This window comes from Macrotis lagotis, chromosome X (genome assembly GCF_037893015.1).
Source record: "Macrotis lagotis isolate mMagLag1 chromosome X, bilby.v1.9.chrom.fasta, whole genome shotgun sequence".
Classification (NCBI taxonomy): domain Eukaryota; kingdom Metazoa; phylum Chordata; class Mammalia; order Peramelemorphia; family Peramelidae; genus Macrotis; species Macrotis lagotis.
Genome location: NC_133666.1, coordinates 236,377,381 through 236,392,281, shown reverse-complemented (window position 1 = coordinate 236,392,281; position 14,901 = coordinate 236,377,381). Strand labels below are relative to the sequence as shown.

The window sequence follows — 14,901 nt, the reverse complement described above, 5'->3', positions numbered from 1 at the left end:
TTTTCCATTTGTTGGTGCATTAAAATCCTCATAAATAAATACAGAAAATCAGAAATATTAATATCTTTTTTAAAAAGATATCTTTTACAAAGATTTTTTTTTTACAAAAGACAAAATTACATTCACTAAAGGACCAGGAGACTAAATGGCTTAATCTTTTTTTAAAATTTTATTTATTTGAGGCAATGGTGTTAAATGACTTGCCCAGGGTCACACAGCTAGGCAGTTATTAAATGTCTGAGGTGAGATTTGAACTCAGGTACTCCTGACTCCAGGGCCCATGCTCTATCCACTGCACCACCTAGCTGCCCCTAAATAGCTTTATCTTAAGAAATTAATGGATCAATAAATAGAGCATAAAGCAGTAGATAATTTTTTAACTTATCAGTTCTTTACTCTGAAGAACCAGTTATGAAGCATACTACTTATCGCCTGATAGAAAGGTGATGAATTCAGAATGAGACTAATTTAGAACATGAAAAATTCTGTAATTTGTCTTTCTTGATTATGCATATTATTATTTTATCATTGCAAGTTTTTTAGTTTTGTTTTTCATGTGAGGAGGGTGTTGAGGGACAGAGAAAGTAAATACTTGTTGATTGAAAAAGAAATAACATTACATGAAAAAGATATAGTTTGAGTATTTTACAATGACTTTAGTGTGATAATATACCAAAAGCACACAAAATTAAAGGTGGCAGTTAAAATGTAAGTATGTTCAGGTGATGCAGAATGACTGGGACGAGTTGGGACTTCCTAAGAGAACCTTTCATAAAAAGGATTGGTTTTATGTGCTTTCTTAGAAGTGAGAGATATGAGAGGAAAAGGATTTTATAACTGTGAGAATTGCTATAAGCAAAGTCATGGAGACTGTTACGATGAGATGTGGGTGGACAATAGTAAGGAAATGGCTTCATTGGACTAGAGACTGTTGGGAAATAATGAAAGAGAAGTTTAGCAAAGTGAATGGGATTTGTTTTTGGAAGACTTTCATGCTTAAATGCAGGAGTTTCGATTTGATATAAAAATTAGAACTCATGGCAAATTATTAAGTAAAATAATGACATGATGAAAGCAACGAGAAAATTTATTCTCAAAATATGAGATAGATTGGATTTAGGAGTACCTTTTAGAAGACTGTTGTAATTGTTTAAATGTAGCATATTTATAATTAAAAGTTTTCATATTTTTAACACCTGTGATGTCTTTAAAAAAAAAAAGCTATACTTGAATATAATTGAGAGTGAGTGCCTGGAATTATTACTTATACTATTATTTACCTTGCCAAAGCACTAAACAGGAACATAAATTATTTGCACATGCCATTGTATAGTAAACGTTTTTTATTGCTTCATATCGATTGCTTTGCACAAGAAGTAATTCATATTTAAAACATGAATTCTTGTAGTCAAGAAAATATGTAGTACATAGAAATAGTATGACATGGTGGAAAGGGAATTGCATTTGTTGTCCAAGGATCTGAATGCTATCTTTTGTAATATTGAGTATTTCAGTTCATCTCTTTGGGCTTCAGTTCCTCATCTTCAAAAGGAGGGGATTGCTCTAGGTGGACTTTATCAGTTCTCCTGTGATCTTCTCAATGAATAACCTCTCATTCAGATACTTGGATATTATGCAAATTGTGATAGCAAAGTGTTAACTGAAAATGAGCAGCCATGATTCTCTTTTTGAACTACATATTATAATACTCTTTAAAATGTAATTAAAGTCATGTTAAAGTTATAATTATGTTAGTCACCTAGAAACCAATGCAGTGTTTTGATGGGGAAATACATTTTGAGTTTTAACTAGGGATTTCAAGAATGCTCTTCTCAAACTCTCAAGCAACATGGAGGCCATTTAATTGACAACTAGTAGCATTACATTTCTATATCCAGCTATGTATTTCTAAACTTAAAAATGCCCCAAAAGAAGGTATCTTTCTATACCTTACCTATGTATAGGAGATGGCACCTGTTTGAGTTCATCACCTTCTAGATAGATTTTCCAAATTAGAAAAAAAATGAGTTCCTCTCATTAAGGGTATGACTTCTAGACCTCAAACCCTACCATCTGTCATATTATTAACTGACTATGTGATTTTGAGGTTAATTTCTCTAGTTCTGAAGTTCTTTTCTTTGTAAAATGAGAGGATTATGCTAAATAATTTTAGTGGTCCCTCCATCTCTAAAATTCTGTAATTAGAGGTCTGGAACTATTAGAATTAAGGATGACATGCCTCTCTAAAGTTTCACCTGATTTTTCCTGGAGTTCATATGTTTTTTATCTTATAGCTGGAATGAATATCAAAAGAGTTACTTCACTGATTTCTCTTGTTCAAGTCTGCCTCTCTCCCAATCCAATAAATGGTGTACTTTAAATCTATCATTGACCTCTGTGAAAGACTTCTGTGAGAATATAGATAAGAATTGCACAGTTTGAGAATAATAAGTTATGATCTGCACTGAAAAAAGGAATGCCAACATGAATAAAAGTGCAAACCCTTTGAAGCATTGAAGTATTATACTATCTTGTTAACATAATAATTAAGTTGCCTAAAATTAAATGAAGCCCAGCCTCTTTATTTACTGTGACCCTGTGACCCTGTGGACTTCCCATAATCCTATTTGTCCCAATTTCCTCATCTTTAAAATCAGCTGAGAAGGAAATGGCAAATCACTCCAATATCTTTGTCAAGAAAACCCCAAATGGGGTTATGAAGCATCAAACAAGACTGATCAACATCATTATCTCCTAACATTAATCAGTCTTGATTACTATTCTCTTGATGGCACTTTCAGAATACCTTTGACCTTTTTGAAATTCTATTTTTTCTTGTCTAGCTTAAATGTTGCATTCTTCACCTTTAAGAGCACCTGATATCCAAATTAGAATTGGGTCATAGTTATACACTATTAGAAGGGACCTTCTAAATCATGTGATCTAATTCCCTATATTTTCCAGCTGAGGAACCTAAAGCCTATTGTAGATAAATAAATAGATCTTTCATTTCAGAATGCCTTTAGGTTTTTTGTGTATACTAGTTATATGGAAGTTGCAATTGTCTTGTACCAATCTTGGATTTCTTACTCTGTTGAGTTCCTTTCTGGACTCCCTTATCCTTTCCCCAGGCTGTTGTTGAAGTGTTGAGTGTTGGAGGGGTGGGAGACAAAGAAGACAAGTTCTTCCTTTGTACACCAAGGCCTCTCTTTATTTACCAAAATACCAGTGCTTAAATATCCTCCTCAGTCTCTAATCCACTCCTAATCCACTCCCACTCCCACTCCCATGCACTTGGTAAAACAAAGTTCTGCTACTCAAGGGCACCAGGTGATGAAGATTTACAGTATTCCCACACACACACAGCAGTCCCTAACATTACTCAATTATAAATTCTCAAGGGGTAGAAACTAGATCTAATGCATATTTGTGTGCTTTATAATATTTAACATATTAATCCCTGATAAGAAAAAATAAAACTACTAAATGAATGGGGGAAAATGTTTTCTTTTTTCATATGCTCTTAAACTCCTTTTTCCTGGAAGAACCTTACTTTGGCCTGATTATTCCTGTAGGATAATTCACTGATTAACCCTTTTCACTTGTGGAGTTCTTCACTTCATTCAACAAAATATTCATCAAATGATGATATCTTTTTGGTTTTTAGCCTATATTATTTGCAGTATACTTTCTCTGTACAATGAGATGTCTCATTCCCTTAACCAGTTCTTTTAGTTAACATCTTACAATTTTTGAAATTATCTTTTGTTATGTTTTCTCCCTTTTACAGCTAACCCCCTAGAACAACTGTCTTGTCTCTTTTTTTGCCTCCTTTAACTCAGTTGTTCTATTTTTAAAATATAGAATAGACTATAGAAGGTCAGCATTAGGTAGTGACTAGCAAGTTAGCCTTAAAGCTAGACTCAAGTACCACTACTGTCATCCACTGGCTTTATGAATCTGAGTAAATCACTTAAAATTTTAGTTCTCCAAGTAATTATGTAAGACTTTAGGTTACATAGAAGGTGGTGACCCAAATTAGCACAGGGAGTATCCTCGTTTGGGAGTTCTCTATGCCAATAAAATCACAGATCCAGTTTCTATCTTATTTCTAAAGTATAAATTTTGTTCACCTGACAGAAAACCTAGAGGACTAATACCAAGCTCCTTAAACCATTGATGTCCAGCCTTTTAACTCTTTTGGGCCACATCTCCCAACAAAACTTGTCAAGGGACATATATAGAATTCAATATTTTTTTTGACAACAATGTAATCTATATTGCCAATAAGTATAATAATAAAATGTGATATTGACACATGAATGGGCTTTGAGGACTGCAAGCAGCCCATGCCTTGGATTGGACACATCTGAAAACAATCAAAAAATTCTTCCCTTCACTTTCCAAGGAACTATATAGCTCTCCTGACTTATATTTTTACTTTATATTTGAGGACCTCCCTTTCCTCCTTCCCTTCTTCCCCTCAAGGGAAAGCATTTGGGCACAAGCCCTTTCCAACTACTCCGCACAATTCATAAAACTTACATTATCACTTATCACACAAATTTCAAGTCCTTGCTTATGATTGACCAATTCAACTAAAACTGTTCTTTCCAAAGTTACCAGTGATTTCAATGTTATCATATCCCAATAATCTTTTCTAGTAATTAATTCTTTGTGCCATATTGGCAGCATTTGCCACTATAGATCTCCCTTTCTTCCTTGATAATTCTCTTCTCCATGGATTTTGGTGATCTACTTCCTCTAGGTTTTTATGCCTATCTGGACTACTTCTTAGATCCCTTTTCTAGATCTTCACCCATATCTTACTCCCATTGATATACCTCAGAGATATTCTGAACTCTCTTCCCTTATATCTCTAAATTCTCCCCCTTAGTGATCTTTCATCAGTTCTTGTGGATTTTATCTCTTACCTATAGGAAGAGGTCTCAGATCTATTTATCTCTAATCTCCATGCATCATCAGCTGCCTATTGGATATTTCCAACTGGTCCCATTAACATTTTAAATTCAGAATGTCCAATACAAATCATTGTCTTACCACAGAAATTCTGCCCTCCTAACTCCTCTGTTTCTTAGAGGATAATATCATCTTTTCAGTCTTTCAGATCCACAATCTCAGAGGCCTTCTAAATTGTCACTTATTCCTCATTCCTCAAGTCCAATAGTTGCTAAATCTTGTTGATTCTACAAACATACATCATCTCTCACATGTGTTACCTTCTTTCCACTCAGCAGTAGTTATTCTAGTTCACTTCATCACCTTTCACCTGGACCATTGCAACAATAACTCTTCCCACATCTCTTCTTCCCAAGTCTCTTCCCCATTCATTCTTCCCATGGATGTTGTTAAAGAACAGGTCTGAAAATGCCACTAATTTCCAAGAGAAGCCCTCTCTTCACAATCTGATTTTAGATTCCTTTTGCTAGCTTATTTTACCTTTTTCCTGTATCACATTATATTATATTACATTACATTACATTATATATTATTTCCTTATATGTTCTAGCCAAATTTGTTCTTCCTCATGCAGACATTTTATTTTCTACCTTTTCCCATATCTTCTTCTCCATTACTGCAATGCACTCCCTGTTCACCTCATAAAAATAAAATAAAAAGCATTTTTGATAGAAATCTATCTGACATGCTTTTCATACTTCTTAGAGTTCTTAAATAGACATTGTGCTGATCATAATCTAAAGTTTTTCTTAATGAGTTAGCTAGGTTATCATAATATTCAGATCTTTTGTGTGAATGATTTCCTTACATCCATTGATAGCATTTGGATGCACTTGTCCCATAACTCTACAATGCTTTGGAGGGGTTTTTCCTTCCTTTTTCATAGTGAACTGTTGTTTCTTGCTTCTGTTCCAATATAAATTACTAGGAGACTGTCTAATAGTTTCAAATTTTCTGTGAACTTGCAAACCAGATAGTTAAACTTCATAGAATTATGTGCAAAATAAAAATAAATAGATTCTAAATGGCCTTTTCTGTTGTGAGAGTGGATTTTGTGTGCCACCTTTTGGATTTCCCATTTTTCCGGCTATATTCTGGATAGTTAAAATTATTGGGCAAGTAATGTTAAAATATAACAATATCTATTTTTGACAGAGGTTTTTTTCCTTCTTTATAAACAGAGAATCTTTGAGAACATCAAGACAAATTTAAATGATCATTCTCTTTTTCCATAATAGGTGAATGAAGAATGGAGCGAAATGTGAGCAGAATCCATATGGTTTCCGAACCTAGCATGACTTATTTTCTACAAATATCTTGGGAAAAAGATCTAGGTTCTGGTTTTGACATAACTCTTACAGATGGTCAGTTAGCCTGGAGTGGAGCAGGTAATAATAACAAATATTCAATTTTATACCATTTTTCAGTGCCTTAATAACATAGCTTATATGAATCTCAAACAAACTAAAGGCAGCATACTTTTAATTATTTTATTTTTGTTTGTAAATGGAACGCACTTCTCTGTGTGTTCAACCATTCCCCAGTTGATGGGAATTCCCTCAATTTCCAATTCCTTGCCACCACAAAAAGAGCTGCTGTGAATATTTTTGTCTTATGTGGGTTTTGTACCTCTTTTGTGATCTGATCACTTATTTAGAAATAAATTGACCTGAGATGGCAGGAGACCTGTAATCCTGGCTACTGAGGCTGTGACTGGTAGATTATTTGAGCTCTGGACTTTTGAAGTACAGTAGGCTAAATTGATTATTAGCACTAATTCTGCGAGACTACCCAACAGATAGCCCATCTGACTTAGCATAGATGGAAACTGGAATAAGTCAAAGCTTCAGTGCTGATTTATAGTAGATTTGGACCTGTGAAAAATTCTCTACAGGGAGGCCCAGTCTTTAAAATGATGATGATGATGATGATAGTGAAGATGAAACAAATTAGAGTCCAAACAGAGGAGAGTGACCAAGATAGATAGTCTGAATGATTAGGAACAGTTGAAGGAATGAGCATGTTAGCATTTTATTTATTTTTTTACTGGGAGAGAAGTCATGAGGAAGATTGAATAAAGATTTTCTGTCCTTATTTTTGCAGAAGGAAAAAGAGTTAAGACAATGGATGGAAGTTACAGAGAGAAGAATTTTAGTTCTGTGTTTGGAAGAATCTGCTTAGGGAGACAGATCAAGTTACTAGAAAGATTGTTGATTTTGAAATTAGAATATCTAGATTCAAATCCAGGCCTTGAATCTTCTTCACTGCGCCACTTTGCACAACTTACCTCTCTGAACTTCAGTTTCTTCATCTTTAAAATGGAAAATTAGACTAAGTGTACATTAAAGTTCCTTCCAGGTATCATCCTGTGCAGTTCAATTTTATATAGAAATTTTAAGTTTCTTTAAATCTTGCTCTACTAAGACATTTGCATAATCCATAATAATATTTTTGCAAGAAAATGAATGCCTTACTAAGAATACATAATAGATATATATATAATAAATTAAATGGAGGTGATTGTTTTAGTATTAAAATAATTACAATTTTTTATATTTAAGTGTCTGCTAGTTCTAGTAGTGAAGAGTGCATTTCAACAGATAAATGCATATTTTCTCCAGTTAGAATTTTGTTTTGACACTTTAAAAAATATATTAATATTTTCCCATAGTGACTGCATCTGAGATTTCCAGGGAAGCTGATGATATGGCAATGGAAAGAGACAAGTATGTTGATGAACTGAGAAAAGCATTGGTGATGGGAACAGAAACAGCTAATCTGTACAAATTCAATTTTTCTAAAGAGAACTGCCATTTCTCCTATGAAAAAAGCTTAAAAGATGTTTCTGTAAGTAAAATTTTCATATTTCATATGATAAAATGTCAAAACTCTCAACACAATTTAATTATGTTGATTATAGAAAGCAAATAGCAAGCACATTGTGAGCAGAACATATGGCTCTTAATCACTAATTTCTGAGTGTAGGTGCAGTTAAAGATATTGCATCAAAAAGCTTCAAGTCAAGGATTTGTGAGTATTATTTCAGTAATAATTTTATCAATGATAATATAATTACTGCATTTCTTATAAAAATATTTTAGGTATAGTCCATGAAGGGACATAATTTACTATAAGGGCTTGCTGCCATGAAATCATTATGTGATTATTTTTGTTAGTTGTATTCTCCTTGATGATTTCAGATATTTCACAGATAATTTGTGTGATGGAGTATCTTTGTCAAAGTCAGCTTGGAAGTCATACCCATTTGGATAGAGTGGCATCAGAACCTGCTTGGACAAATTCTGATGAAACAGAGAAAAGCATAGCTTTAAATATTTCAATCATTATATTTCATTTCCCTCTTTAAATTAAACCACAGAATGTTATATAATATAAAGCATATTCTAGCAAATGTAAAGGCATTTTTTTAGTGTATAGAGTTAGTTAACATTGAAATGGAAGCAAAGTTAAATAAATTTATGTTAAAAATGTTTAAATATTTAATATTCAATTGGGCAACCTGTCAGAAACTGGATTTATTTATTTTTTTCATCTCTGGATGCTCATTCAAATATGAAACATATTGTGAATGAAATCTAGTTTGAGTTTCATTTATAAATATAAATTATTTGAGACATTTTGATTTATAACTAAATTGAACAACAAAGATCTCAATATATTAATAAATTGTCTTTAAGGATTGCCTAGCTTAAAATGTCCTTAACCTATTTAGGAAAATATCCAACTTTGTTAGACTGCTATTTGGACAGTACATATCTTGTTACATCTCTGGACCCAGACTCAAAGTCTTTCCAGAAGTCTGCTGCCTTTGAGTTACCCAGGGTTGCCTCTGCTTTACAATGAGGAATAAAAGTAAGAATTTAACGGAGGACATACATCTGTATCTATTTGTATGTATGTATTTAATCCTTAATTCTTCTACAAGTACCCCCCCACACACACACACAATTTTCCCATAAGAAAATTAGGAATAAATGATTGCTTTTACACCTACTTATTATTAAGTGTTCAACAATAGGTCTCTGCACATACTCTTATACTAGATTCATTTAGTATTACCTAAAAGTAATTTAGTATTACCTAAAAGTTTGCAAACAATAATGAAAAGTAGCAAAGTCATACAGCATCTTAGAATTGAAGAATTGGAAGGAACCTCAGCAATTATTTAGGCCAATCCATGGGGTATAGAGAGTGTTTAGGACTAGCACCTCTGCCCCCTTATTCACCTTTGGTGTCCACTTTCACTCAACTCTCACCTGTGGTTCCAAGTAGCATGCATAGTGATCATTCCCTGGTAAAAACCAAACAATCACAATAGATGGACTAAACCAGGCTAAAGGTAACCAACAGGCCTCAAATCCATCAGTGAATTAAGGGATTGTCTAACTCCTAAGCATATGAAGACTTTCCCTGGTGGAATGAGTAGATGAAAACAATTTGTTCCATTGTAGTTGTAGCAGCTGCTGTGGAGTGCTTAGAGTTTGATCAGACATAGAAGATGCCACAGTCATCCACTGAATCCTATGCCATTCCCAGTCATCTTGACTTTTGCTTGCCACTGAATTTTGACATCTCTGGAAGAGAGAGTGAGGCTGAGACTTTGTACAACTCTGTCTCACTTAAATGAAATTTCTGTATATGTCAAAACATTACCTGTAATGAATAGAGCCCAACCTATATCCAAGATAGCTCCAATTATTAGGAAGTTTGTTTCCTGACTTCAAGGCTAAATTTCCCACTTTGCAACTTCTACTGCAAAGTCCCTATGTGGGGACAAATAGAACAAGTCTAAGCTCTCCTTCATATAATAGTCCTTTCACTTAAAGGCAGCCATCATCTTTTTATCCTTTTTTTGCTTAAATTCTCTTGTTTTCTCTCTCTTTTGGACACTCTTCTTCTCAGTGTCCAGAATTGAAAGAAGTACTCCATATGAGGTCCAAGTAAGGCATTGTACCTAGAGACTGTAAATCCCTTTTTTCCCCCTAGAAACTATGCCTTCCCTAATGCTATGTAAGACTTCAGTAAATTTTTTAACTGGCACATCCCATGGATGCCTCATATTGAATTTATAAACCATTATAACCTCCATTTCTTTTTTCCATTCTCTATGTGTGAAGTTGATTTTTTTGTGCCATGTGCAAGCTTTTATATTAATATTCTCATTGAACTTCATTAGGTTCAGTACAATGTTCAGATCTGTCAGGATGTTTTTTTCTTCTTGGTATGTCATCTATTTTAATGCATTTTTTCCCCTCTACTATGTACATTTCTTATTTGACTCTCTCAGCCATCCTCAGAAATAGATGCTGCTTTTATTCCCATTTTACAAAAGAAGTTTAGCCTTAGAGAATTAACTAATTTGCCCAGGATAGTACAACTAGTATCTAAAGTGGAATTTGAATTCAGGATTTCCTAATTACAGGTTCAATAATCTACTCTGTCTCTGAGGTATCCCATTTTATAGGAAATATTTGAAAGTCACATTTAAAGTTACTTTGTTATTTTTTCAGTAAATAATACTGAATTATAAGATGATAAATTATCAAAATGGAATACTTTATAGAGTGTAAGAATATCATTTAATGATCAGTTGGATACTTTTCATGATAACAAACTAATTTAATTATTCTCTAATTGTCAAAAACTATTAATGTGCCTCCACTTGGTTCTGTTCTTAGGCAGTAGGGAAGGAACTCATACATAGGAAAGAGAGTGGGGAGATGGTGAGGATGCAATCTTCTGGAAAGGCATATATTGAAAGGTTTAGTTGACAATATCTAAATATAGCTAGGTAATCTATTCAACTCTCATATGTGATGTATTTGATGTATTTAAATATCACTATTTTCTTCCAACCTTGTCTTTAGAGTAGTTGCAATGGAGTTTTTCTTTGCTATTTGTTGTCATATATTCCAACTCCTTTCCCTCATTCTGCCAGCCATAAAATTCATGTCGTCTGAATATTCTCAATTCTAAGAATTTTCTATTGACAGAATTATATAGTTATTAGGAGAAATTCATCTGATTTAATTTTTTCCCAGTCATGAAGCAGATGCTTAGAAACCATTTTAATGCTAATGATTGCTATCTCTTCAGTGAGTCTGCTAGATCTTAACTCAAATATATAATAGATGTGAGTTTATATTCTCACACATAAACTTTATAGATATGTATGTATATGTACACATATGCACACTTGTGCACATTTACAGACACACACACAGAGCTTAATCTTCTTTCTGAATTCCATCCCCTGAGCCTGAGCCCTTTCACTGACTATCTACCATGCTTGGAACACTCTCTTATTTCATCTCTGCCTCCTGGAAGCCCTAGCTTCCTTTAAGATTTACAAAAAGTTCAGCTTTTTGCACAAAGTCTTTCTCAGTCTTTTCCTAATATTGTTAACTTCTGAGATTATTTCCAATTTATTCCACATATATTTTGTTTGTGCATATTGTATGAATGGTATTTCAGTAGACTGTGAGTTCTTTAAGAGCCTTTTTTTTTTGTATCCCTAGTAGTTAGCATCGTGTGTGACTTATGGTTCACACCCAAAAAATGGTCATTGAGTGAGTGACTGGACTCCTATCAACTTATTCAAATGCCTTGGTGAGACTAGAGTTTAAATGTATTAGTTTCAAACTCCCTGATTGCATATTGCAGTAGTTACAAAATCCCTTATTGACTGTCTAAAATAAATTGATCAAGATGGTAGAGTGAATAATTATTACTAAAACTGATTTCCCATATAACATCAGGGCAGTGACAAATTCTCTAAATAAAGAAAAGAAAAGCAATAAATAAAAATATGAATGAATACTGTACAGTAAAAATGGATTAAAATCAAAGAATTGAGTAATTTAAAAAGAGGCTGGCATAAAATATAATGAAAAAATAAGAGAAATCTTCTAAAGAAAAGAATAAAAATTTGGAACAATAGCTTTATTTCTAGAACAAAGAATATTAAAAAAGCATACAATCTGTTATAGAATTCCAATAAGGAATATAAAGGAAGCCCTGGCATATAGAAGTGCGAAAAATATTTAAGAAAAATTCAGAAAATTGGACATGGGACTAAGTATATAAGGGAGAAGATGGAAGATCTTAAGAAGCAGTAAATTCTCTGAGGAACAACATAGCCCACATAGAATTTTTAGGGTTTTTTTTTTTTCGTAAGGCAAATGGGGTTAAGTGGCTTGCCCAAGACCATACAGCTAGGTAATAAGTGTCTGAGGCTGGATTTGAACTCAGGTACTCCTGACTTCAGGGCTGGTACTCTATCCACTGCGCAACCTAGCCACTCCTCCACATAGAATTTTTAAAATGACATATTAAGAAGAAATAATAATAAACCAAATTTATTTATTTTTATTTTTAAAAATGATAACTAGAAGACCCCAATCACTCCAAACCAAATCAACAAAACTAGAAGACAGAACTCTTCTAGAAATTCTAGGTATTATTGATGTTCAAGAAATATATGAAAAGAGAACTCCTCAAAATTCTATGACTATATCATTCCAAGAAATAGTGCCCCCAAAATGCCAAAAGTTTTAGAACAAACGGGAAGACTGAAAATGATAGATTTACAATATTCAGGTAGAGAGGAATCCTAAATTAAATTTATCCAGAAGCATAGTTCTAGAATTTCAGAATCAAAAGGATGACCTTTGTATGCAACCTAGAAAAAGCCATTCATATAATAAAAAAAAAAGCACAAATTTCAATCAATTTAAATCATAGATTTGCTAGGAGTGAAAGCAAATGAAAGAAATTATGTGATGTTGTTTTTTGTTGTTCAGATATTCAGTTTTATCTAACTTATGACTCCATGGAACTCAGCATTTCAATACTGGCTTTTGGCTTTTATTGCAAAGATACTGGAGTGGTTTGCCATTTCCTCCTCTATTGGATTAAGGAAAACAGTGAGTGACTAGTGTCTGAGGCAAGATTTGAACTCAGGTCTTTCTTTTTTTTTAGGAAATAGTTTTTATTCACAGGGAGTTTCTATTTTGTTTTTAAAGAAGCATTTTATTTATTTTGAGTTTTATAATTTTCCCCTATTCTTGCTTCTTTACCCCCTCCCCTCACAGAAGGCAGTCTGTTAGTCTTTACTTTTTTTCCATGGTATACATTGATCTAAGTTGAATGTGGTGAGAGAAAAATCATATCCTTAAGGAAGAAAAATAAAATATAAGAGATCGCAAAATTACATAATAAAATAACAATTTTTTTTTTTCTAAATATAAGGTAATAGTCTTTGGTCTTTGTTCAAAGTCCACAATTCTTTCTTGGGATATAGATGTATTCTCTATCGCAGATAGCCCAAAATTATCCTTGATTGTTGCACTGATGGAATGAGCGAGTCCTTCAAGGTTGATCATGACCTCCTTGTTGTTGTTAGGGTGTACAATGTTTTTCTGGTTCTGCTCATCTCACTCAGTATCAGTTCATGCAAATCCTTCCAGGCTTCCTGAATTCCCATCCCTCCTGGTTTCTAGTAGAACAATAATGTTCCATATACCACAGTTTGTTAAAGCCATACTCCAACTGAAGGAACTTCACTTAATTTTCAATTCTTTGCTACCATAAATAGGGCTACTATGAATATTTTTGTACAAGTGATATTTTTTCCCTTTTTCATAATCTCTTCAGGGTATAGACCCAGTAGTGGTATTGTTGGGTCAAAGGGTATACACATTTTTGTTGCCCTTTGGGTATAATTCCAAATTGCTCTCCAGAAAGGTTGGAGAACTCAAGTCTTTCTGACTCCAGACCCAGTGCTCTTATCCACTGAGAAATATAACACATTGAGTGACCTGTATTACCTGCTCTACAAAACTGAGAATTACTTTTTTGGGAAAAGATGGTTTTTCTTTGACATCAAAAACTTTTATTTTTCTCCTGAGAAATCAAGAGCTGGACTATGATTTTTTTCTAGAGTGTGATTCCTAAACCATATTCTTATCTAATCTGCCTAGGACAGAGAGAAAAGAAAAGAAAAGAAAAGAGAAGAAATGTTTTATTATTAAAAGTAGAATTCCAGCTGTTTACAGTGTTGGTAGCAGAGTGTAGTGTAGTAATTTAGGGTGGATTGTTACAAAGGCAGATTAACTTGATCTATATTTGCTTTGGTTGAGAAGTGTATGTGGTTTCATGCTCATTCACAGGCTAAGACTGGACTGTTAAAAACAAAGCAGTTAATATACCTGATGAAGGGGAAATCATACTTAACTCCAACAACTTTACATGCTTATAAATTGAATTCCCCAATTAAAAATAGACAAATTGAGGAATGAATTGGAAAATAAATTTCCCAAAATTTACTGCTATAAGAAGCACACTTTAAAGATGTGAAGGTATGTATGTGTGTATATAAAAATATGTTCACTCACGTGTAGATATGTGTATTTATACACAGACATACATATGTGTATATGCATATATATGTGTCTAGGGACTCAAATTCAAAAGAGATAAATATAAATATAAAGGAATTGAAATCATGATTTCTTGCTTTTCATCCTTCATTTTTGAAGAGGATCAGTGAACTCATGAGACGATGTCTTGCCATATGCATGAATTGCATTTAAGTGAGGTAGCACTGCAGAAAGTTGTCAGTCTCATTTTCCCAGAGTCATCAAGGTCCAGTGAGAAGACAAAAGTCAAGATGACTGGCAATGATTCAGGATTCAGTGGATGACCTAGGACAGTCTATGTCTAATCAAGCTCTAAATCATCCTCAGTGTTTATTTCATGTTCTCTCTTTTTTTAATTGATATTTTATTTTTCCAAATACATATTATGAAAGTTTTTCCAACTTTCATCCCTTTGTGTATATATATGTACATATACATACACACATATATGTGTGTATATATATATATATATATATATATA

General features: G+C 33.3%; 1 protein-coding gene across 8 annotated transcripts in view; it reads left to right on the top strand.

Moving 5' to 3' along the window:
* The window catches only part of XRCC4 (X-ray repair cross complementing 4), a 393,136-nt gene that overhangs the window by 33,506 nt on the left and 344,729 nt on the right, over positions 1–14,901 (top strand). For all 8 annotated transcript variants that reach the window (XM_074207876.1, XM_074207874.1, XM_074207871.1 and 5 more), the window contains 2 exons: positions 6,219–6,368; positions 7,652–7,827. In XM_074207876.1, coding sequence (XP_074063977.1) covers positions 6,230–6,368; positions 7,652–7,827 — 315 coding nt within the window. In that variant the 5' untranslated portion in view covers positions 6,219–6,229. The remainder of the gene's footprint in view (positions 1–6,218; positions 6,369–7,651; positions 7,828–14,901) is intronic.